Source organism: Danio rerio, chromosome 16 (assembly GCF_052040795.2).
Source record: "Danio rerio strain M-AB ecotype USA chromosome 16, GRCz13ab, whole genome shotgun sequence".
NCBI lineage: Eukaryota > Metazoa > Chordata > Actinopteri > Cypriniformes > Danionidae > Danio > Danio rerio.
This window is the reverse complement of record NC_141036.1, coordinates 52,041,846-52,068,107: the sequence shown is the minus strand read 5'-3', so window position 1 is coordinate 52,068,107 and position 26,262 is coordinate 52,041,846. Positions and strand designations below refer to the sequence as shown.

Here is a 26,262-nt window from a genome sequence, read left to right as displayed (position 1 = left end):
ATTTCATTCATTGGCCCGTTCAATACTCTCCAGACAAGCGGCTTCTGATCCGAATCCTCCCCAATTCGTGGATTTTACAAATCAAATCCACTTATAGTGCTTCCGTTCCCCTCCTCGGGGAACGAAGGGTTACTTTAGTAACCTCGAACGTTATCTCGGTGTACAAGCTCGGAACTTCAAACTAGCAAACAGTTGGATGTAAAACTATACAAAGACAAAAATGATTTTGTACTCTCTGCTTGGTCTGTGTCCGAGGCGTACATGTACGGCTGAATGCTGGTCCTCTCACTCACACTGCTTCTCTCTGTCTGCCTGTCTGTTGCTAAACAGAGCGGTGGAGCTCTTGGTTCCGCCCTCTTGTTACGTTGGGCGGGCAGTTGAAACTAATTTTCAGGTAAAACAACACACCCCTAAAAAGCTGTGTACATGCCCCCAACATGACACTTTTTAACACGTTATGATAATAAATAACTGAACTGAACCGAAACTGGCACACTCAGAAGAACCATAATATTAATATTTAATCTAAAAAAGGGGTAAACTATGTGCCCTTTAAGCAGACAGTCTACTAATACTCAAATGAGAATAAATTGGCATGTAGTTGCAATGTCAACAAAATGTGCAATAGGGACAATCAAAATGAAGTCTTACGGAATAATTGAATGAAAAAAAGTGTCATTGTTTACTCACCTTCATGTTGGTGCAGCTAGGAGTCTTCTGTTAAACACAAACTTGAGGAAGCGGATGATGATTGAAAGAGTCCAGCTCTAAAAATTAAAAAAATGAATGGCTCAAATCTGAAATCATTGAGAGATTTGTTAATACTCTGAGGGATTTAACCATCCAACCAACACAAACAACACAAATAAAAATATATTCACTGAGATTTTTCACTAGTATAAAAAGCATTATTCATTAACTTTCCTTCGGCTAAGTCTCTATTTCAAGCATATGTTTTATGCAGCGGATGTGCTTCCAAATGCAACCCAGTACTGGGAAACACCAATACACTCTCACATTCACACACATACACTACGGTCAATTTAATTTATTCAGTTCACCTATAGCACATGTCTTTGAACTGTGGAGGAAACCGGAGCACCCGGAGGAAACCAACACAAACACGGGCAGAACATGCAAATGCCACAAAGAAATACCAACTGGCCCAGCTGGAACTCAGAACAGCGACCTTTTTCCTGTGAGGCGACAGTGCTCACCAATGTGCCAGCATGTCGCCCTTGATATATTTAGCACATTTGAAATTATAATAGTTAAAGTTTAATATTTACATATGTGTTTTTTATTGTTTTGAGTTGAAAAACTGCATATTATAACAATGTTTAAGAACTGGAGTAAAAATGCTGAAAATTTATCTTTGAATTATAGAAATAATGACACTTTTACAATTATTGAAAAAGAAAACAGTTTTTTTAATGTAATAATATTTCACAACATCTAATATTTTAATCTTCTATATTTTCAAACAAATAAAAGCAGTGTTGATGAGCAAATGAGTCTAAAGTTCAGGGTTTAAAATAATAATTTACATAAAATTTAGATTTACTTAAATTTCTGAAATTATTAATTCATTCTTTTTCTTTTTGGCATAGTCCTTTTATTAATCATGGGTCGCCACAGCGGAATGAACCTCCAACTTATCCAGCATATGTTCTATGCAGACAATGCAAACTCTTGCCTTCACACACATACGCTACGGACAATTTAGCTTATTCAATTTACCTATAGTACATGTCTTTGGACTGTGGGGGGAACCAGTAAACCCAGAGGAAACTCACGCCAACATTGAGAGAACATGCAAACTCCACACAGAAATGCCAACTGACCCAGCCGGGACTCAAACCAGCGACCTTCTTGCAGTGAGAGGACAGTGTTACCTACTGAGTCACCGTGTCGCCCTTAATTTATTTAGCATATTTGTAATTATAATTAAATATATTTAAATATACATTTTTTTAATATTTTGACTTTTTTGTTGTTTCTGAGTGGAAAAACTGCATATTACAGCCATGCTTGAAGGTAGACTGGAGTAAAAATGCTAAAAAACCATCTTTAAATTAAAGAAATAGACACTTTTACAAATATTAAAAAAGAAATAGTTATTTTTTCTCTAATATTTTATTCTTCTATATTTTCAAACAAATAAAAGCAGCTTTGATGAGCAAAAGAGTCTAAAAATCAGGGTTTTGAATAGTAATTAACATTAAAAAAATTTTAATTGACATTATTTAAATTTATTTACATTTACATTATAAAAATTTTAATTACTTTCACACCCAAAATAAAAATGCACTAACCCTCTTTTTTCTACTGAACACTAAAGAAGACATTTTGAAAAATGTTGGAAATTCCCGCATGGAAATCTGATATATGGCCACATATGAACATATACATACTTGTAATTTTAATAGTAAATTATATATATATATATATATATATATATATATATATATATATATATATATATATATATATATATATATATATATATATATATATATATATATATATATATATATATATATGCATACATACATACATACATTTATATACAACCAGTCAAGCCCGAAATTATTAATACCCCTTGCAAAATCTTAGACAAAAAAAAAAACAAATTCAATAATTCAATAACTCTGACTTCAACTGTACAAATGGCCATGCTTGCAATATTTTAAAATTTAGATCGCATGTATAGACATATATTTTAATATATGTAAATCCAAACATTACCTTATATGTTAAATATGTGATTTGCATATATTGCCATATATCTACATGGGTTGGTTGCCGCTGACATACAAAGTATGTACTATGAAGTCGAGGTACTTGTGGTAAAGCAAATGACTTAATTTTCAATTTTGTAATGATCTGTTCGTTTATTTGTGGAAAAGACTAATAAACACTCGTTTTGTCCTTTTTCTTCAGTCTCACCAAATACAGAACTGCAGAGGATTTAATTGTCAAGTGAGAGTTCATTTTTGAGCGAACAATATCTTTGAGAGCCATGGACTACAGCAAGTTTTCCCAGCAAATGGTGAGCATGTCACCCCCCGCAGTACACAAACAGTGTGTCAGACGGAGGAACGGTGCAGACGACTATTCCACAGAGACGCCGCTCCCTATAGGAGCTTTTTCAGACGACCATTTGGTGCTCCCATCTCTAACCTATTGACCCTCAACCTAGAGAGGTCAGCGGTGTCAGGGAGCCCAGATCCAGCACAAGCCTGTAAATCAAATGCTGGCGGGAACGACGCACCATCCCGAATCCCAGCCAGGCCTGGCACCATCACTCTCCTGGCTCTGACGCACTACCAGACCCTTTCCCAGTGAACCACGCCACCCTGGCAGACATCATGACCCTCATCGGGATTCATCAGCTCTGGGACGGCCTGTACCAGTGAGCAGGTCCATCCTTATAGATTGGTATCAGTATCGGATTGATCATTTAAAGTTCTGTGTATCTACACTACTGTACATTGTTCCCGTTTCATTCAAGTGAAGACTTTTCACATATCATCTGTAAAATTTCATTGCAGCTGTGAATGCCAGAATTTTACTATAAAAAATATGCTGTAAACCATTAGAAAAATTTGTACATTTTATATATATATATAAATATATATATATTTAATTTTATTTTACAGTAAACTACCATAATTTATTCATGTACAGTGTACTATCCGAAAGCATTTTTTTTTCCAAAGTAAAAAAAAGACAGAAAAATGTCAATTAGGTAGAGTTGAAACCAGAAGTTTACATACACTCTAAAAAAGGAACATAACCATTTTTTAAAATGTCTGATGGTAAATCATACTAGACATTTACTATTTTAGGTCTGTTAGGATTACCTAAATGATTTACATTTGCTAAATGCCAGAATTATGAGAAAAAAATCGAGAATTTTTTTATTATTTCTAGACAGTCAAACTTTACATTCATTTCCTTGGTATTTTTGTAGCTTTGCTTTTTAACTGTATAACTTTGGTCAATGTTTTGAGTATCCTTTCACAACCTTCTCACAATAGTTTGAAGGAATTTTGGCCCATTCCTCCTGACAGAATTGGTGTAACTGTGTCAGATTTGTTGGCTGTCTTGCTGGCACAAGCTTTTTCAACTCTGCCCACAAATTTTCTATAGGATTGAGATCAGGGCTTTGTGATGGCCACTCCAAAACATTTACTCTGTTGTCCTTAAAGCACATTTTAACTAATTTGGCAGTATGCTTAGGGTCATGGTCCGTTTTGAAGACTCATTTGTGGCCAAGTTTTAATTTCCTGGCTGGCTTGAGATGTTGCTTCTACATAATTCTAATACATTGAGATGTATTTCTACATAATGTTCTTACTTCATGATACCATATGCTGTGAAGTGGACCAGTCCCTCCTGCAGCAAAACAGCCTCACAACATGATGCTGCCGCCCCCATACTTCACAGTTGGGATGGTGTTCCTAGGCTTGTAAGCTTACCCCTTTGTCCTCCAAATGTAACACTGGTCATTATGGCCAAACAGTTCAATCTTAGTTCCATCAGACCACAGGACATGTCTCCAACAATTATTCTTTTTCCCAGTGTAATTTAGCAAACTGTAATCTGCCTTTTTTCTTGATTCTGGCTTGTTGATTTCCCCATGTTGTCACAGAAGGAAGCAGTGTGTTTGAGGTTTTCCTTAAATACTATTCTACAGTTGTGCCTCCAATTAACTCAAATGTTGGCAATTAGCCAATGAGAATCTTCCAAAACCTTGACATCATCATCTGAGCTTTTTCAGAGGCAGAATAATCTTATTGTATGTAAACTTGACTTTCAAGAAAAGTTATAAATTTCTCAACAAATATCTCTCTCGTTATTGTGCTATTAAACATAGCAGAAACAAATGTGATAATACTAACTTACCTAAAATAGAAAAGTTTATTCACATTAACATCTGACCTTCTTTTAATGGTTATGTCCATTTTTTATACAGTATATTTAAACTTCTGGTTTCAACTGTACATTTCTGTCAAGTTAAAGGATGGCTGAGTGTAGTATTGGGAACCTATACACTAAAAAGAATATGGAAATAAAGTCAGAATTAGTTGTTTCAAATACAATTTTTTTTAAGTTATACAACATTTAACCTAATGTTTTTACTCAGTTTGACTGATGTAAGTTAAGATGACTATAAAAGATCTGCTGATTCATCTAAATTTACACCAGCAAGATTTATTTTTAAAATAAACAATGAAAAGAATAAAGAGTCGCGATGTAATGTACGCTACGCCAGAGTTTATTTAGCAAATGCATTTCTAACTCCCCTTGTTGGCACTATAACCCTGTTTCACACAAGTCCAAAACCACCTCAAGCAAGCGGAAAACTTTTTTCTTCTTCTTCCTTTTTCGAATAAGGCATTTTTATTGTAATTTTGGCATTTCCATCACTCATTTCACATGTGATAGTTCAAAATGAGCATTAACCCTTTAAGGTGCACACCTTGAAAGTATTGAATAATACACTGACGCAACTAAATATTAATAGCAATTAAAATAAAGATAACCTATGTTAAATGGTCAACCAGATGTTTATAATGCCTCTTAATGGGTTAGCACAGGGTGATGAAAACCCAGCTTTTAACTAAGGTAACAGTATGGATCCTTTAGGTACACAAGTGTATTCTGTAAAAAATATTTAATCACGCTTCAACTTATTTTACAATGTAACCTGCTCACCTAATCATTACGTTCGTAATATTTATATTATTTGCTAATTATTAACCTCATGTGGAACTCTAAATCTGTGTCTTATTTCGGAGTCTGCTTATGTCCACCTGAGGTCTCATTTTGTTCATGGATGCATGCTTCATGACTGAATGGATGAAATACATGGTTTTCCACCAAGGCAACCCGGGGTGCTGAAATATAACTGGCTAAACTGGCATTGGGCGGGTTAAAAAAAAAAAAACAAAGACAGCTTTCCAGCACATAACACACATTTCAAAGCAGAATATCTGACTTCAGCATTGTTTTTCAGATAAACAAGAGTGTTCACTTGGCATGTTTCTTAAATATCTGCAAACATGTTATAGTAGTTTGATGCTTTAGAAGAGTCGAAAACGTACATACAGCACCTTTAAAGGGCGAACAATATTGACCATAAAATGGTGTTTAAAAAATTTTAAACAGATTTTTTTCTAGCTGAAATAAAACAAATAAGACTTTCTCCAGAAGAAAAAATACTATAGGAAATACTGGGAAAAAATTTCTTGCTCTGTTAAATATCATTTAGGAAATATTAGAATTTTTTTTTATAATAATTAATTCTTATAATTTTGACTTCAACTGTATCTACTTGGTATCAAATCAATACCAAATGTTGCAATATGGCCCACCCCTACAATCCTGAGGATGGAAAACATCGGGCCATATAACGCCACCTGTGTTATAATCCGTCCTGTTCTGGCTTGCATCACAATCATGCACATTTCAGGCATCGCCGCACCTGGAACTTCAGCACACAAATCACACTTTAAGGATTGTCTGTGCGCTCCCGAGGCGGTTGAACGTTAAACACACTTTGGTTTGACCTGTGTGGGATCACCTCAGGGTTCGCTCTAATGGACGGAGCCATAAAACGGTGCTGTTGCTGTTTTTCCAGCCAAACGACGACACCAGTTGTTCTGAATCCTCACTGGCTTTGAGTCATCTGTTCCGCTTGGAGGAACTCAGGAGGGAAAGAAATGGTCTTTACCTTCCTTCGACTCCAGACGCCGCTGATGAAGCATGGATCTGTCCACTGAAACAGGCAGAGACCACTCAGGGTCAGGAAGACATAATGTGAATAATACAATAACACTGGAAAAAGCAAAAAAAAACATACAAAGGTGCACGAATGATTTCTCAAATCATGCAGCGATGTTGTTACTTGTCCAGGTGATTTAACCTAATAACTGCCTGGAGGATATTGCATTAATAAATAGGTGAACTGGATGGATAGAATATTAAATAAATAAATTTAAAAATAAAATAAAAGTACAGTTTAAGAAAAAATAATTACAGTTAAAGTCAGAATTATTAGCCCCCCTGTTCTTTTATCCCCCGTTTTCTGTTTAAAAAAGACAAGATTTTTTCAGCACATTTCTAATCATAATAGTTTTAATAACTCATCTCTAATAACTGATTTATTTTATCTTTGTCATGATGACAGTAAATTATATTTGACTAGATATTTTTCAAGACACTTCTATACAGCTTAAAGTGACATTAAAAGGCTTAACTAAAGTTATAAGAGCGATTTAAGAATTTATCGACTTTAATATGCGGACCCGAGTACGATTTATATAAGAACTCATTAGTTCATGTTAGTTGATGCATTATGTATTAACTATTTAGTAGCAAATAATATAATAATGAAGCCTATTTTACAAGAATATGTTATTCTTTTTGTTTGAAAAATGGTGTTCGCTACGGCAGCACATATACTAAAATTGGACCAATACAGAGATTAGTCTCTGAGAAAGGATGACATGCAAATCCGTAAAGCAATCCATATATACAGTTTAAGTCAGAATTATCAGCCTCCCTGTTTATTTTTTTCCCCCAATTTCTGTTTAACAAAGTGAAGATTTGTTCAACAAATTTTTAATCATAATAGTTTTAATAGCTCATCTCTAATAACTGATTTATTTTATCTTTGCCATGATGACTGTAAATGATATTTGACTAGATATTTTTTAAGACACTTCTATACAGCTTAAAGTGACATTTAAAGGCTTAACTGGGTTAATTAGGTCAACTAGGCAGGTTAGGGTAATTAGGCAAGTTATTGTGTAACGATGATTTGTACTGTAGACTATCAAAAAATTTATAGCTTAAAGGGGCTAATAATACTGACCTTGAAAGCCACTTTTTTTTTTAGCCGAAATAAAACAAATAAGACTTTCTCCAGAAGAAAAAATATCATCAGACATACTGTGAAAATTTCCTTACTCTGTTAAATATCATTTGGGAAATGTTTAAAAAAATAATAATTTTGGACTAATAATTTTGACTTTAACTGTATGTTGTGTTTATTTTATTTTAATAAATGAATAAACAATACATGCGTAAAATGCATAGATAAGAGTTATCCCTAAGAAATAGGAACTCTATATCGTTGTTTATGAAATTATCTTATGCTCGAACATTTTTGGGAAAAATTTCTAAACTTTTTATGTTGTTAAAACCGAATATTCCCAAATGTACAAAACTTATTTGTTCATTTTCCTTCGGCTTAGTCCCTTTATTAATCAGCGGGTCGCCACAGCAGAATGAACCGCCAACTATCCCAGCATATGTTTTACACAGCGGTTGCCCTTTCAGCCACAACCCAGTACTGGGAAACATCTAAAACATAAAAACTTAGAAACGGTTTCCGTAGTTTGGTGAAAACCTAATTTGTTTTTCATGGCAAGGGTGACATTTACATGGAATTGCTCTATATTAATATTATTCTGTATTTTTGCTCAATAAATGCAGCTTTGTTTAGACTACGATTAGAATTTCTTAAAAAAAATATATAATCATCTGTGATTTTTAATTGAGTGCAATATCTTTAATTAAATATAGACTACACATACTATCTAGATGTTGCTTCATGCATGTTAATAACAACATTCTCCTAATCTCTTGCGAGCAAAAGCAGCACGGTTAGCCAATTATTAGTATTACTATTTTTGCTATGATGTCCAGGTGACTGTACTTGTCAAATAAATTTACCCCAAAAAGTTGATTGTACAGTTTAATGGATATCATATAAATACATCCGATCATAAATTGTTGTAAGTGACCAACTTGTATTTTCTAGAGAGCAATGCCATAAATTATGTTGACTTATCCAACAAAGAGGGATAAGTTATGTGCTAAATTATATATAGCGAACAATTGCCGGGTGTGTTGATTCAAGAAAAGACAAGCAGCACAATTTGATTTGGTTAGCAGATTTATACTGGAGATAAATTATGCTGATAAACATATTAACCCTAACAATGCATTCAAAACTGTACATACGTTATTTTTATAACTATAATACCATACAACAAAACCATAATGTGTCTGATAAATGACTTCCTATTAAAGAGTAAAATAAGCCCATGTCTTTTTAATGTTACTGTATTTTAACTTTGTAATTACTGCATTTACCTCTATTTTTATTGTTTATATTATATTGTTCATTAATTATTATTTTTATCGGCTTGGTTTCTTTATTATTCCGGGGTCGCCACAGCAGAATGAACCGCCAACTTATCCAGCATATGTTTTATACGCCCTTCCAGGTGGGAAACATCCATACACACTCATACACTACGGATAATTTAAGTCTTCCCAATACACCTGTACCACATGTTTTTGGACTGTGGGAGAAACTGGAGCACCCGGAGGAAACCCGCGCGAATGCAAGGGAGAACATACAAACTCCACACAGAAATGCCAACTGACCCAGCCGAGCTCGAACCAGCGACCTTCTTGCTGTGAGGCGACAGCACTACCTACTGCGCCGCTGCATCGCCTATATTATAATATATTATTTAAATAATGACAACTCTTGTTTGTTCATATGATTGTTTAAAATGTATTATAATTAGTGCTGCTGGGCAAAGATTAATCATGATTAAGCACATCTAAATTCCAAAATAAAAATTTGGTTTATAGAATATATGTGTGTTATACATTTATTATGTTTATGTAATAAAAAATAAAACTATACAAAACAACTTCTTTACATAAATATTTAAATTTATATTATACATTTTATATCTGATTATAAATAACTATTTTCTCAAATATACATATCGATGTGCATTTATACACTTTATTAGGTACACATTCCTAGTATCGGGTTGGACCCCCTTTTGCCTTCAGAACTGATGACATAGATTCAACAAGGTACTGGAAATATTCCTTAAAGATTGTGGTCCATATTGACATGATATCGTCCCGCAGTTGCAGCAGAGTTGTCGGCTGCACATCTATGATGCAACTCTCCTGTTCCACCACATCCCAAAGTTGCTCTATTGGATTGAGATCTGGTGACTGTGGAGGCTATTTCAGTACAGTGAACTCATTGTCATGTTCAAGAAACCAGTCTGAGATGATTCACACTTTATGACATGGGGGGTTATACTGCTGGAAGTAGCCATCTGAAGATGGGTACACTGTGGTCATAACGGGATGGACATGGTCAGCAACAATACTCAGGTAGGCTGTGGCATTGCACAATGCTCAATTGGTACTAATGGGCCCAAAGTGTGCCAAGAAAATATCCCCCACACCATTACACCACCACCTGCAGCCTGAAGCGATGATACAAGGTAGGATGGATCCATGCTTTCATGTTGTTGAAATCAAATTCTGAACCTACCATGTGAATGTCGCAGCAGAAATGGAGACTCATCAGAGCAGGCAACGTTTTTCCAAGGTTCTATTGTTCAATTTTGGTGAGCCTGTGTGAATTGTAGCCTCAGTTTTTGTTCTTAGCTGACAGGAGTGGCACCTGGTGTGATCTTCTGCTGCTGTAGCCTATCTGCCTCAAAGTTTGATGCGTTATGCGTTCAGAGATGCTCTTCTGCATACCTCGGTTAGCGAGTGGTTATTTGAGTTACTGTTGCCTTTCTATCAGCTGGATTCAGTCTGGCCATTCTCCTTTAAACTCTTGCATCAACAAGGCATTTGTGCCCACAGAACTGCCGCTCACTGGATATTTTCTCTTTTTTAGACCATTCTCTGTAAACCCTAGAGATGTTTCTGTGTGAAAATCCGAGTAGATCAGCAGTTTCTCAAATACTCAGACCAGCCCGTCTGACACCAACAACCATGCCACATTCAAAGTCTTAAATTAAATCACCTTTCTTCCCCATTCTGATGCTCGGTTTGAACTGCAGCAGATCGTCTGTTCCATGTCTACATGTCTAAATGCATTGAGTTGCTGTCATGTGATTGGCTGATTAGAAATTTGCATTAACAAGCAGTTGGACAGGTGAAATAATAAAGTGGCCAGTTAGTGTATATACATAATATACAAAGTAAACACACTTCAATTATGAGAAAACAAATTTTTATTTTATATGCAGTTAATCGCAATTAATGTTTTACCCAACACTAATTTCAATAAACATCAAAACAGTATATTTTAAAAACCAATTAGATCTAGTTAATATCAATTAAATAGATAAACTAGTCATTCAAATACATGTTAGATTTAGAGGACGTAATATATAGAATTGGGGGTGACACGTGGCTCAGTGAATCGCACTGTCGCCTCACAGCAAGAAGGTTGCTGGTTCGAGTCCCAGCTGGGTCAGTTGGCATTTCTGTGTGGAGAGCATGTTCTCCGTGTTGGCGTGGGTTTTCTCCGGGTGCTCCGTATTTTTCAGTCCAAAGACATGCGCTATAGGTGAATTAAATAAACTAAACTGGCCATAGTGTGTGTGAATGAGTGTGTATGAATGTTTCCCAGTACTGGGTTGCAGCAGAAAAGGCATCTGCTAAGTAAAACACATGCTGGATAAGTTGGCCGTTCATTCCTCTGATGAATAAAGGAACTAAGCCAAAGGAAAATGAATGAATGAATATACAGAAAAGCACTAACACTAAAGTCACAGATATTGGAAATAACAGAAATATGCTCTATGCTCTATGTCTTTTTCTAATAAATTACGAAAAATATATTGAAATAATAATAATAATAATAATAATAGTGTAATTATAACATGTGATTAATTAGTGTATAATAATTATATAATCTTAAAACATACGCAAAATTTTGTGTACTAATAAAAAGATTTAGAAAATATTTTTGGGGGCACGAGGGGGAAGTGGAACCAAATGCATTAGAGGACAGAATCGTCTCTGTGTTTCTACTACAGATATGTTTAGTTCGTATACAGTGCAAAGTATTTTCATCTCCATAATCTGTTGATATTTGTCTTAATTATTTGATTTTTGAACGTTGACACAAAAAATCTGAAGACTACATTTATATTTGTTGCTTTAATAAATCATTTTAAACATGCTTAGCTGAGGAAAAAAAAAAAACTTGCAGATGTGATTCAGTTAAACCAACCCATATAGATGCCAGGTCCATTTCTGCAGGTGTCTGAAAGAGATCAAACTTGTTTTACCATAAATTACCTCTGCTTATATTGAATTACATAAGCAGAAGTGATTTTGAAGTGAAGAGGCACCGACCGCTGTGAGGAGATCATGTTATATGCATGTATCTGCTGCTCTCTGGTGTGATATCGCCCTCTGCTGGCACACTTTCTGTCAAACACTGAGCTTATACTCAAATTTTAGAAACCAGAGGAGCAGTCATGATAGCATCCACACACAAAAATATTGTGATAATGTGGAAGCCTCCATTTATTGGATTCTCACTTTTATGAACATTGTATATCTGGAAATATCCACAGTGCAAGAGAGGACACCATCAGACTATGAGCTCGAACTTTGGAGAAACTTAAAGGTTGAATTCAGAAAACCCCTTCCCCAACTCTTGATCTCAGAGTTTTGTTTTATTTTTTGTAACTGTTTAACCCTTGTTTTGACTTCTGGGACAAAAATAACTTGGGCACCATTTTAACAGTAGAAAATAAATAAATATTTAAATGCAAAAGTTTGGTGGCTCTTTTCCTAAATGACCACAAGATTAGAAAACAAATTATTTTTTTCTATTTTCATGAAGGCTGTGCACATATAGAGTACAACGGTTGTGACTTGTCACGTGACTTGCAGCATCCTGAAAAGTTGAGATGTTTTCAACTGTTAGCGCTTGGAATACGTGAGCGTGTCACTCCCAATATGCGCACACAAACCACACGCCTCCATTGGAAATAAATAACTTGCGAGTGGAAAAGATGCAATATGCGAGCAAGGCCACCATCATTTGCAATCTACAGTAGTTGATCTTCTTGCACAGACTTGCTGGATTCACCTGGTTTGCTATTAATTTCTTTATTTTGTATTTTCATCTCATTGATGATGATGATGATGATGATGATGATGATAATAATAATAATAATAATAATAATAATAATAATAGTAGTAGTAAAGAATGTTACTTGAGCAGCAAATTAGCAAATTAGTAAAGAAAAAATATTTCCAATAGCACTTACATTCAAAATATTTACGTATTTTGGATTAAATTAATGCAGCCTTGGTGTGGACAAAAGCCTATAAAATGAAATTTAATTCAGGGTTTCTGCAAGTCAAATGTAAGACCATTATTAATGAAATTTAAGACTTATACGGGGATAAACACTTCAAGGATTTTTTTCTAATAAAAAAGGAAAAGATTTTTCCTTTTCTTATGAAAGAAATTCTAATTTAGTTAATTTACTTAATTTTTTTGTCATATATTTAAAATGTATCAAAACAAGCAAACTCTGATTTCATAGATGCACTTTTTTTTTTTTCAACATAACATTTTATCTTTAAAAATACAATCGAAATATATGCAATAAAGGTCTCTCTAGGTCAGTGTCCTCACCTTAAATAAATGACTTTTAAACAAATGTTATTGTAAGAAAGATAATTAAACTATTTTGGTAAACAGAGTTAAAAATGTAACCATTTGGTAAAAGTTCTATTGAGATGGAATGCTGGTGATTGGATGATTTGGGCATGAATGAGTAGCTTTTCATAGACATGGGAACCTGTTTTAAATTATTTAAGAGCTACAACACAATATGCAGGTACATTTAGGACTTTTTAAGGCCTAAAATTTTGTTTTAGGAATTTAAGACATTTTAAAGTATTTTTAAGGCCCCGCAGAGACCCTGTTAATTAAATTAAATACTCCAAAAATAGTGTGCTGTATTATCTAATCATTTCATTAACTGAAATTAAACTAATGACTAGGGCCAGACAGAATCTGCAGACGTTTTTTGCTATTTCTGCAGAGAATTTTGGTAAAAATCTGGATTTGGATTGCTGCGGAATTGTTTTGGGAGTATCATAACTAAAACCTTAATACGTGAAATAAAAAGTAATATCTTTTTAACTTTTATTTAATGTTTAAAATGCAAATCCAATTAGATTCACTTTATTTGGTAAACAAAGCAAGTCTCTCATATCATATCTCTACTAAAAGACAGAAAATTATACTGTACATCTGCATTGTACATAAATCAGATAAACATTTTCATAATAGGCAATAATATCACTGAAATTAATTTAAAAACTGAATAAATATAGATTAACACATATTTACTCAAGTAAATAAACAGAACTGATGATGGGCTAAAAATCTGCGGAAATCTGCGTAATTCTGCACGTGCATATTCCGTGTGGGCCTACTAATGACTTGCCAATTAAATGGTTTATTAAAGCTTAGAATATTTCTTAATTAATAATCAAAAGAGATTTAACACTTTAGTGCGAATCTGAAACCCCCTAAAACAACAACTACAACAACAACTGTAAATTAATCAATAATCAGGTTAGAAAATACAGAAAAAGTCCAAGTCAACACAAACAAATTAGCATTTATTATTTGCATTAAAGTCATTTAAATATTGCATATTGTACTTAATTAGCTCCAGATGAGAGATACACACAAAGCCAATGCACCAAACCTACACTGTAAAAAATGATTATTTACTTAAAGCAAGTAAACCAATCATAACTTGTAACCTTTTAAGTTGATTTAACTTAAATGTTTATATTTATGCACACAGGTAATGTACTTAAATGATAAGGCGACAGGTTTACTCACTTATTTTAAGAAAAGTCAACTGATCATTTTGTTACAGTGCATTTATCCGACTGAATATCTAATATTACCCAGTTTTTGTTTCTGTAATGTCAGTCAGTCTCTACCCGCCTTTAGTTTCTCTGCCATAGTGTGATCATGTCTGGTTCCCCCCATGCATGGAGGGCTTTTTGCCAGGCTGGGGTTGCTGCTCCACTGCTGAGGCGTCTTGGCCTGGATGGAGAGCGCATGGATGCAGGTACTGAGCTCCTCCTTCAGGGTCTCGTTTACCAGCCGGTGACGCTGTAACAAGGAAAGACCTTCGAACTGAAGACTCACCACCAGAACTTTGAAGTGGGACTCTGATCCAGGGGGAACGGCGTGCATGTGGCTCTCGTTTATGACCTCCAGGTGCTCAGGATTGAGGGCCTGGCTCAGTTTGGTGCGTATGGTGGTCTCTACGGGACGGGGAACACTTGGGTCCATGTGGTGAGCGAGAGGTCTGGATAAGACAAGGGTGCTGGAGATGGGACGCAGGCAGCGTAGAGCACTGGACAGCATCAGGCGTGGAGGAAAACACCTGCAAGATTTTTAAGTTTCATGACAAGCGGTTCACCTTTAAAAACAAGTGATTAAGGGATAGTTCACCAAAAACTGAAAATTATGTCATAATTAACTCACCATTTACTTGTTTGTCTTTCTTCTGTTAATCACAAAAAGAAGATATTTTGAAAAATGTTGTAAAACTGTAACCATTGACTTCCATAGTATTTGTTTATCCTGCTATGGAAGTCAATGGTTACAGGTTTTCAGATTTTTTCATCAAAACATGTTCTTTAGTGCTCAACAGAATAAAGAAGCTAATATATTAAGTGGCTGAAACCCCCTTGAGTGTCTGTAAATTTGTGTTTTTGGGTGAACCATCCCTTTAAATCAGAGATGCCCAAAGTAGTGCCCGCAGGCCAAAGTTGGCCCATTGTAACTTTTGATTTGGCCCACCACCGGTAAGGAGAGTGAGAATGATGGAGAGGTTTGGGCGAAGGCGAATGTTATTTCTAATATGATGTAAAGTTTTTTTTGCTTGTTTGTTTTATTGTTGAGCTATAAAAAAGCATTTCCAGAAATTTGTTTCAATTTATGTAAATGAATCAGATTTTTGTAAATGTACAGTAAATAATGTCACTCGATGGATAGAGGACTATGCAGAAGACATTAGGTAGCAAATCAAGGCAAAACTAGTTTAATTCTGTTATAAATGACATTGTTTTTACTGTAATAAGTTTATAATAAAATATAATATTTGCTGTATTAGTTGATATAAAGCAATGTTTTCTAGTCATTTTAAATATTATTAAATAAAATGGGGCAACCATTACTGCATCCAAAATGGTGAAAAGCCTTGGAGTAACGATTGATGACCAACTAAACTTCTCTGACTACATTTCTAGAACTGCTCGATCGTGCAGATTCGCACTCTATAACATCAGAAAGATCCGACCCTTCTTATCTGAACATGCAGCTCAACTCCTTGTTCAAGCTCTTGTTTTCTCCAAACTGGATTACTGCAACTCTCTACTAGCTGGGCTTCCAGCTAACTCTATCAAGCCTCTTCAACTGCTCCAGAACGCAGCAGCACGAGTGGTCTTCAATGAACCTAAACGAGCACATGTCACTCCGCTGCTAGTCCGTTTGCACTGGCTGCCAGTTGCTGCTCGCATCAAATTCAAAGCTCTGATGTTTGCCTACAAAGTGACTTCTGGCCTTGCTCCTTCTTGTCTGCTCTCACTTCTGCAGATCTATGTGCTCTCCAGAAACTTGCGTTCTGTGAATGAACGTCGCCTCGTGGTTCCATCCCAAAGGGGGAAGAAATCACTTTCGCGAACGCTCACATTCAATCTGCCCAGTTGGTGGACTGAACTCCCTAACTGCATCAGAACAGCAGAGTCACTCGCTACTTTCAAGAAACGACTAAAAACTCAACTATTTAGTCTCCACTTCACTTCCTAATCTGCAATTGCCTCTGAATATCACACTAACTGTACCCAAGAAAAAATAAAAATACTAATACTACTAATACTTTCCTTCTTAGACTTTACAGACCTGAAACTTGCCTATAGCACTTATTCATTGTTGCTCTTAGTTGTGTAAATTGCTTCCTTGTCCTCATTTGTAAGTCGCTTTGGATAAAAGCGTCTGCTAAATGACTAAATGTAAATGTAAATTAGGAAATTAGCCATGGCAACTGCATTTACCTTTAGCCCACTAGCCATGCAAGTTTGGCTTTTAAATGGACAGTTCACAAAAAAAAAAAACATTTCCCCACCATTTACTTACACTTAATAAGTTCGAAAACAAAAGAAGATATTCTGTAGAATGTTGGGGGAAAATAAGTAATTGAAACCATAGAAGAAACAAACAAACCAAAAAACACTAAGTCAATGGTTGTTGTTTTTTCCAGGATTCATCAGTGTATCTTTTTTCATGTTCAAATGAAGAAAGAAACTCGGATAATTTGGAATAATAATATTCATCTTTGGGCGACATGGTGGCACAGTAGGTAGTGCTGTCGCCTCACAGCAAGGAAGTCGCTGGCGTGTCTGTGTGGAGATTGCATGTTCTCCCAACGTTCGTATGGGTTTCCTCCGGGTGCTCCGGTTTCCCCCAACAGTCCAAAAACATGCGGTACAGGTGAATTGGGTAAGCTAAATTATCCGTAGTATAGTGTATGAGTGTGAATGAGAGTGTATGGATGTTTTCCAGAGATGGGTTGCAGCTGGAAGGGCATCCTCCGCGTAAAACATAAGCTGGATAAGTTGGCGGTTTATTCCGCTGTGTAGACCACAGGTTAATAAAAGGGACTAAGCGGAAAATAAAATGAATATTCAGATTTAGTTTTAGTTAATATATTGTTTGTTTATTATTTTCCCTTCAAAACACCATGTCCTTAACGTGATTTAAAACAATTACAAAACTTAGAAATTCTCTTTAGAAATTGCGAATTTTGATAGAAAAATCGAGATTTAAAAGTCAGCAATATGCTCATTAAAACATTATTTGTTTTACTGTATTATTAAAGATACCTGAGCCTAATAACAGAACTCATATTTTGTTTATCTGACTTATGAAACGTTATTGAAGTGAACCGAAACACTTTGAACACTCTATATCTTCAGCAAAACAGAGAAAGACCGCAAACGCTTGCTTAAATAGGGTTGAAACATATTGGCCGCCATCAGTTAGAAATCTTAAAACAAAAACAAATAAGTTAACGTTACCGGTGCAAGTACATATCTAGACTACAAGAACAGCGTAAGACATGTCATGAAATGAATGCAGCTTAACATGACAACCAGTCTAAAAAATATATAAACAGGTGCTAAAAGATGTTAAAATCGACACAATGACAAATTACAGACTGGCAAAATAATTTCACTCACCTTTGCTCTTCAGCGTGTTGTTTTTGTATCACACACAGGAAGCGATTCAGGCAGATCCTCCTTCACAGTTTGGATTGCAAGCAGCTGAAATGACTTTACTGCCCTCTAACGCCTGTACAGGGAGTTACGTCAGATGCGCGAGCTGTTCTGTTATTGGGATATACTGCATAGTCTGTCTATTAAAAGGGGCTTTGGTTATACTAAACGGATTTAATTCATTATTACATAAATCATATATCTATTGGAAACTCCACAGACAGTAAACACAACAGTATTGACTGATACATGTTGTTAGTGATTTTAAAGGCTTAAACATTTTTAAAACAATTTTAAGCTTATCTGTTCAGTTTTCCAAAACAAATCTCAAATCAAAGGTCCAATCAAATTAAAGCAGGCGGTTTATGTTTAATCAGAAAAGCGCGAAGTTTACCGCCAAGATGATTCATTGAGGTAAGCTTGAAGTAATTTGTAGTAAACATTTAGCCCGGTCACCAAACTTGCTCCTGGAGGGCCAGTGTCCTACAGATTTTATCTCCAACCCTAATCAAACACACCTGAACAAGCTAATCAAGGTCTTACAAGGTATGCTTGAAACATTCAGGCAGGTGTGTTGAGGCAAGATGGAGCTAAACCCTGCAGGGACACCGGCCCACCTGTACCAGGATTGGTGACCCCTGATTTAGCCTATACTGTAACAACACCCAGATAGCAATACACTCAGGCCAATTCCGGCTAGATTCTCGCCTGCCGGAGACTTAGTCTTTTAATAAATTGATATAAAACCTTTTGGTATTACATTGATACTTGATACATGGTATTACAACCATTTGAATTTGCATAACAGCAAACGCAGGCTATAATGTAAACGCAAAGTGTAGGCACTGCGTTTAACCTTTTAAATAATGCAAACAGCTTACATATCTGATTACGAAAATAACCAAACAAAGGACAAAATAAATAATAATAATAAACGTTTGTTGATTGCAAGAAACAAAAAATACAAAAATTGAATAAATTATTTAAGATAGAAAACATCCAGTACTGTAAACCACTCGACGTTTTTCCTTTAGTCGTTTTATGTTGCATATGGTGTATAATTCATGTAATTCAACAGAATGTAGGCTTTCTAGCCTAAGTTAAACCTAAGACAAGACATTTACGTTTTCAACACGTTTAGCATAGACGTTTAGATTGAATGTGAATTTTAAAAGATAGAACTTGCTAAAATAATTACAAACTAGAATTAAACTTATTACTTTACTGTTTTATGTCTTTAATTTCTAAAACGATATATTTAAGACATGATTGTGACTTTTGCATCACCCTAAAATTCAATCAAAACAGTCAGAGCATTTATTTTGATCTGGCGGCAAATAAATGGTCACAATATTCATTTTAATTTCTTGAGGATAACCAATTGGCGAATTACCTGAGGTTGCAGATTTAAAACTTTCTCGTGCAAAAAAAAACGAGGTTCTGCCTTGCCAAAGACAAGGAAAGAAGTTGAAGCTATACAAGGCCTGGGTAATTAGTATCTGAATGTACATTTTTACATTTTATTCTAAGCATTCAGTGTCTGCAGTTTAATGAACAATATTTAACTGTTTTTGCTGACATCATTGCTGCAATCAAAAACGAGTAATGTGTATAATTCAGCATAGCGTGAACTTACCTGATATAAAATTAAAACAGCAGAGTCCAGCATTTTTAATTAGGTCCTCACTCCATTCAGCTCTTATGATGGCTGATAGCCAAAGACATCTGCGGATGGCATTAAAAGCTGTGAGGTATAAGCTAAAATTTAAGTTTTCTATTTTTGACTTTTTAACTATTTCTATTATATTTCTATTAGAATATCTTTGACAGTCTTTTTTTTTTTTTTTTTGCAACCGGTATGCGCAGTTGAACCCGTGTGACCTCATGTGTGATGTAGGTTGGTAATTCTCCTATAGCTTTCAGTTTGGTTCTGTGTTGAAAGATAGGACAAAATGACTATAATATTAGTAATTGTTCTTTTGTTAAATGCTACATTTATACTAAATAAGTAAATAGAATCTCAACTAACAGTGTTAGGTTCCCAGAACATTCTCTGTTCTCTAACCAGAAAAGTGTTCTTTACAGAATTAGAATGTTCCCTCTAGGTTAGGAGAACGTTCCCAGAACTCTCTTTTCGGCTCTTATTAAATTGTTAATATATATTTTTTTACCTATTAATTTGTTTCTTATCTGATTTCCACAAAATGAACCAAATAAGACCCATATGGAAATGTAAGAGGAATGTTTTCATGTTTGTTGGAATCTGTTATACAGTAACAAACTGTTAGGTTACCGTGTAAGAAATGCTAATTTCGATTGCATTTGGAAGTTAACACAAAACCATTGTATGGTTTCAGAAAAGGTGTCACGGTGGCTCAGTGGGTGGTACGATCACCTCACAGCAAGAAGGTCACTGGTTCGAGCCCTGGTTGGGTCAGTTGGTGTGTGAAGTTTGCATGTTCTCCCCGTGTTCATGTGGATTTCCTTAGGGTGCTCCGGTTTCCCCCACAGTCCAAAGACATGTGCTATACTGTAGGTGAATTGAATAAACTTAATTAGCCATAGTGTATATGTGTGAATGCAAGAGTGTACAGGGGTTTCAAAGTGTTGGGTTGCGACTGGAAGGACATCCGCTGCGTAAAACATATGCTGGATAGGTTGGCGGCTCATTCTGCTGTGGCAACCCCTGATTAATAAAGGGACTATGCCGAAAAAAAAATGAATGAATGAATGGTTTCAGAAAACTTGCTTCAAACATTTTAGTTTGATTTGCTCATCCGTCAATGCTGGTTGTGTTGTGTTTTGGGGTGGGGTTTAGGGAAACGCATCCTTTTAAAAATCATCCGCTTTTTGTACAAATGTAAGCGTATACATTTTCCACTTTTCTGACAATTCATAAAACAGTTATGTTTCCTCGTGACATTGGGCTGGGCGAAATGGCAAAAAAGCAATCTTGATTAATTCTTTCCCATATTGAACAATAACAATATATATTTCGATATCAGTTGTTAATGCTTCCAGATTTAAATGAGTTTCCCATCAATGGCTTAAGCCACAAAAAATAGAAAGTCCATTAAATAGCATAACCTTCAGTGCATCTCTAATATCAACACATTGATATCCCATTGTTGTACATTTCTGCTGTGCGAGTTAGATCAATATAGAGTAAAAGAGTCCAGAGTTTATCATTGTTATTGAAATACATTTGATCACGATTCAATATAATATAATTTATCGCCCTAGCCCTAGCTGGTCATTTCATAAACATACTTTTATGCTGCTTTTCCCTCACTTTTTGAACCAGCAACATTGGGTATGCCTTGGACCTTGGAAAAAAAAATGTTTCACAAAAGAAAATTGCGCACAACATGTATTATAAATGGATCTGAGAGGTGCGTCAAGAACTCAAAAATCTATTCAAGCAATATACCATTTGTTTATTATTTGTATGTATGTTTTAAATCCATTGAGGGACAGTTTCAACTGCACAAGCGCAGTTCAAGCCCCGAGTACGAGTCAAAAAACAAAAAGTAAATCTCTCACAAAATGTAATACAGAACCATTTCGGTAAGGATGGAATAGTCTCTATATTCAGCGATAATGTCAACATTTCCATTCTCATGTACAAAAAAACAAATCACAAAATGAACAACATACAGTAGTACTCTATTTCTCATGTTCAACATTTTTATCTTTTTTTTTTGTTTGTTTTATTATTCCACATATTTATTCATTTACATACAAACATCTACAATCTCTACAGCACAGTACAATGATAAGGTGATAAACTCTCTGTCACATTTAAATTATGGCAATACATTGAAACTGACAAAAGCATCAGAAGACCTATGGTATATTTGTAGTGTACACGGATGTTGGCCTGTTTTCTTTCAGCTGCTGTTTCGTCAAATATGGCCAGCGGACTTTTTAGTGTGCTTTTTTGCCCAGTTGTTTGGGGGGGGGGTCGGGGGATGGGGCAAAGCGAACATGTTTACCACTTATTGCTTCGATTTCTTTTTGCACACGAGATTGATTGTTGCTAAGTGAGCACGTTTAGAAATACAAAAGACCCTGTAACAAAACCCAAAAGTCTTACAACCAGTACACAATCTTAAGTGATAACGTGCACCAAATCCAGGACTGCTTGTACACAGAGATAATCATAGCTTCACTGAGATTAGTTACTGTAATTCACAGCATACAACAGCAAGTATGACGTAATTCAATGAAGGGAACAACAGCTACACAGTGGAGATGTGACCATATGAAGGGTTACAAACTGCAGGACTGTTTGGAAATGGGCCATTTTGACAGTGACATCAAAGTAGTTTGACATTAACGGATGATTGCTTGTGCGTACAAACAATTATCTAGTTCACTGACAAACCTAGTCATCCTTTTTTTAAGCGTTCTCGAATTGTAACCAGCGTTCATGCTTTGATCGTTTGCATCAAGCATGTTCCATCTGAGTAAATCACCCGATTGAGACGTCTAGAAGCCTAACGGAACACTCCACATTGTTTTTGGGAAGTCCCCTTAGGCTAAACAGTTGAGTTTGACCATTTACTCATCTATTCAGCCAATCTCCAGGTCTGGCAGGAATACTTTTAGCTTAGCATATTTGACCCTACCAATTTCACACCACCCAACACGCTCCAAGCTGGGATCGAACCAGCGACTTTAGCGTCTGTCGCCAGAGCACCTTTTAGAGATCAGAGGAGTGAGGTTTACCTGCATAGCAATTCACTAGCTGGTTTCTGTTACACTCACCACCCTAAACCACACTTCAATCCGGGTCACGGCACCAATGTAATCCTGCCCAACACCACCCAACCTGTCCCGAGCTGGGATTGAACCAGCGACTCTCCGCATTGGAGTCAGTTGCTCTTACAAGGAGGCTAAAGACCATGACCTCTAGAGTCTGTTGCTAGAGCACTTTTAGAGATCAGAGGTGTGAGGTGTTTACCTGCATTGCACTTCTCTAGCTGGCCTCTGTTTCACTTACCCCCCTAAACCTCACTCTCATCCAGGTCACGGTACCAATGTAACCCCACCGGTTCTACATCACCCAACCCACTCCGAGCTGGGATCGGATCAGCGACTCTCCACATGGGAGTCAGTTGCTCTAACAAGAAGGCTAAAGACCATAGCCTCTAGCGTCTGTCGCTAGATCACCTATAGAGGTCAGAGAACATAAATCATTGAATCAGATTAGACCATTAGCATCTCTCTCAAAACAGTTGAGAAAATAGTTAGATAATCTTCCTATGTAAAGCTCGACTCTTCGGTAGTTACATTGTGTACTAAGAGCAACAGAAAATGAACAGTTGCTGTTTTAGGTTGATGTGACTAGGAACATTCGGTGTTATAATCAAGGAACTTTGTTGCTGTACCATGACTACAGCAGACACAACCAAGCTGGGGACTATTTTCAGGCTCTGCATAATACCATTGCACCCACTGCAGCCATGGTACGGCAGCAAAGTTCATTGATAGCTTACTCCCAGAACCGGTTATATCGAAGTTGATATTTAGCTGCACTATATTGGTGTTTCGTAACATCTCATTGGTGGGTCGTTAGCCCAACGCTCAATCCCCAACCTGGAGGACCAGGACATACTCACATACACTAAAGACAATTTAACTTACCCAATTTACCTATAGCACATGTCTTGTAGAGGGAAACTAGAGCACTCGGAGGAAACCCATGCAAACACGGGGAGAACAACCGGGGCTCGAACCAGCGACCTTCTTGCTGTCAGGCGACAGCGTTACTCATTGTGCCACCCAAGTTCATTGATTACGTCAAAATTACTTTTTTGAATTTTTTCAGCGAGATGCTAATGGTATAATCTGATTCAATGCTCTATGCTAAGCTAAGCTAAACATATCCTTCTGGCAGACCCAGAGATCACAGCATGGATTGAAAACTGAGCTTTTTAACTCTTAAAATTACAGTAAAATTAACCTATTTCCACATAAAAGTGGAGTGTTCCTTTAAATATATTATTTTTCCCTATTCGTTTGCATGGATTGCCACACCCTCGATTGTTGGTGTTAAAAAGCATGTTTTTGTCTGCGCCGTGATGTGAGCTCTGCCAGGACAAACCAAGGAAGTAGTAGAAAACATTTGGCAATTAAAGATGCGCACGGTCACACATGATGGCACATGTAAAGATTGTCACTACAGCATCTGTGACACTACAGGTGACCAGAAGTCACGGCAGAGATGGCAGTTTCTATAACTGTTCATTTTATTTGACACATGGCCAATTTCTCCAATTGAAATCGAAACTTTAAGGCTTTCAGAAAGAGTTTAAGCTCTTGAAAGTTACGCTTGTGCCTGAAATCAATAGCTTGTGTTGTGTAACCACTTTGGTTGAAGTATTTTTAAATCTGTAAATGGTTGGTGTGTCTACTCTGAGTACATAATATGGCTGCTATCCTACAAAATGGCAGTAAAGAAGGTTGAATGACACCAAAAATTAGTTGTGTAAGCGCTGGCTGGGTTTAGAAGCAACTGGGCTGATATACAGCTTCCAGCCAGGTGGAGATTTGTTTTTTTTTACTCTTTTTTTTTTTTTTGCTTCAATATCTGGTTATTTAACCAGTTGTCCACGATACTCCATGGAGCTAGCTTTAATTGTGCTTGCTAAAATGTAACAGAATTAGACAAACCGCACTGTTTAGTGCTTGTCCTAATGGGATATATCCTTGTTTTGTTTTTGTTTTTTGCTTTGCTTCCCATCAAACGTTACCTCATTGGGTTTCGACTTTCGTTAATTCGCTTCTTTTTTGATGCTATATTCAGTTACTGCTACCAAGTCACCAAAGAACTGAACATCAGGTCAACAATGATACAGCAAAAATTCACCCTGCATGTGGCACTACATCTGTTTCTACAGATACTCAAAGTAAAAAATACTATAAAATCAAACTCTCATAAACAGTTATATAAATAAATACAAATATTCCGAGTACACTCAACAATTCACATGCAAGCACACATACTTCCATACTTACACACCCACACACAAACTCTGTTTCTTTACAAGAACACAACAGAAAACGTGTAGGAGGGCGTCTGTGTGTGCTGCAAATCAGTGGACTTGTTCAGTCATTTTTTCATATATTTGCTTATTTGATAAAAAAATTAAATCCCTTAACAAACAGATAAACGGTATATACATACGTCAAATGGAATCTAAGACATTATGTTGATACTGGTTCAACATTTGAACATGTAAATATTTTTCTTATATATATATTTATATATATATATTTATATGTTTGTATATTTAATAATAAGAATTTGCGTGTTTAAACAGACAGACTTGAATTACAGCTAATTTTTAAATATTTATATTCAGTACATCATTTACATAATCATCAAAATAAACCTATTTTTTCTCAATCAAATCACATTGTGCTTCGTTTATTTTTTTCTTTAGTTCTTTTTCCTCATGTGTTTTTTTTTGTATGAGAACAGAGCGAACTTAACATGTTTATCGTTTGCGCACAAAAGAAATGCAATCTCGAGAAAAACAAACGAGTGTTGACAGCATAATAAAACCATATATGAATAATGCCATACTATACCTTACAAACGACAACCCATCATGTCACTTATCTCATTTTTTACATCTTGTCTAAAAAAATTGCTTGATTGAGTAGCATAGAGTGGTGTTTCTCAACCATGTTCCTGGAGGACCACCAGCTCTGCACATTTTCCATGTCTCCTTAATGCACACCTGATGCAGATCATTAGCTCATTAGCAGAGACTGAAAGACGTGCAATGGGTGTGACGAACAAGCAACATTCTCATTCTGAAAATGTAGCCCTATATATATTTCTGGAGATCGTGAATTACGTAGCCAGAGCAATGTTTGGCTGCATTTCGATTTTAAAACGAACGCTATGGGGCGGTGTGATGCTGTTTTTTTCCCCTTACCTCCGTATGGAAGGCATTTCCGCTGTTACCAGTTTGTTCCGTGGCTTGCCGTGTACATCGGAGGATTTGAGACACAGAGTTGACCATGACGACAGGTTTGAGTCTGGCGAAGAACAGT

The 26,262-nt window shown here is 35.9% G+C and overlaps 2 protein-coding genes and 1 pseudogene across 9 annotated transcripts in view; 1 reads left to right on the top strand and 2 right to left on the bottom strand.

The window, feature by feature from the left end:
* The window catches only part of bola1 (bolA family member 1), a 77,537-nt gene extending 59,309 nt beyond the window's left edge, over window positions 1-18,228 (bottom strand). For 4 of the 8 annotated variants that reach the window (XR_015510389.2, XR_015510390.1, XR_015510392.1 and 1 more), the window contains exons 1-3: window positions 18,157-18,204; window positions 15,059-15,299; window positions 691-767 (exon numbers count right to left, since the gene is read on the bottom strand). Coding sequence is in view for 4 of the 8 variants with exons in the window: in NM_001003557.2 (NP_001003557.2) it covers window positions 14,837-15,280 (444 nt within the window). In the remaining 4 variants the exon portion in view is untranslated. 8 annotated transcript variants of the gene reach the window in all.
* The window catches only part of LOC147840416 (uncharacterized), a 976,031-nt gene that overhangs the window by 617,788 nt on the left and 331,981 nt on the right, over window positions 1-26,262 (bottom strand). The window lies entirely within an intron of this gene.
* LOC137488008 (U6 spliceosomal RNA) lies at window positions 7,449-7,547 on the top strand (annotated as a pseudogene).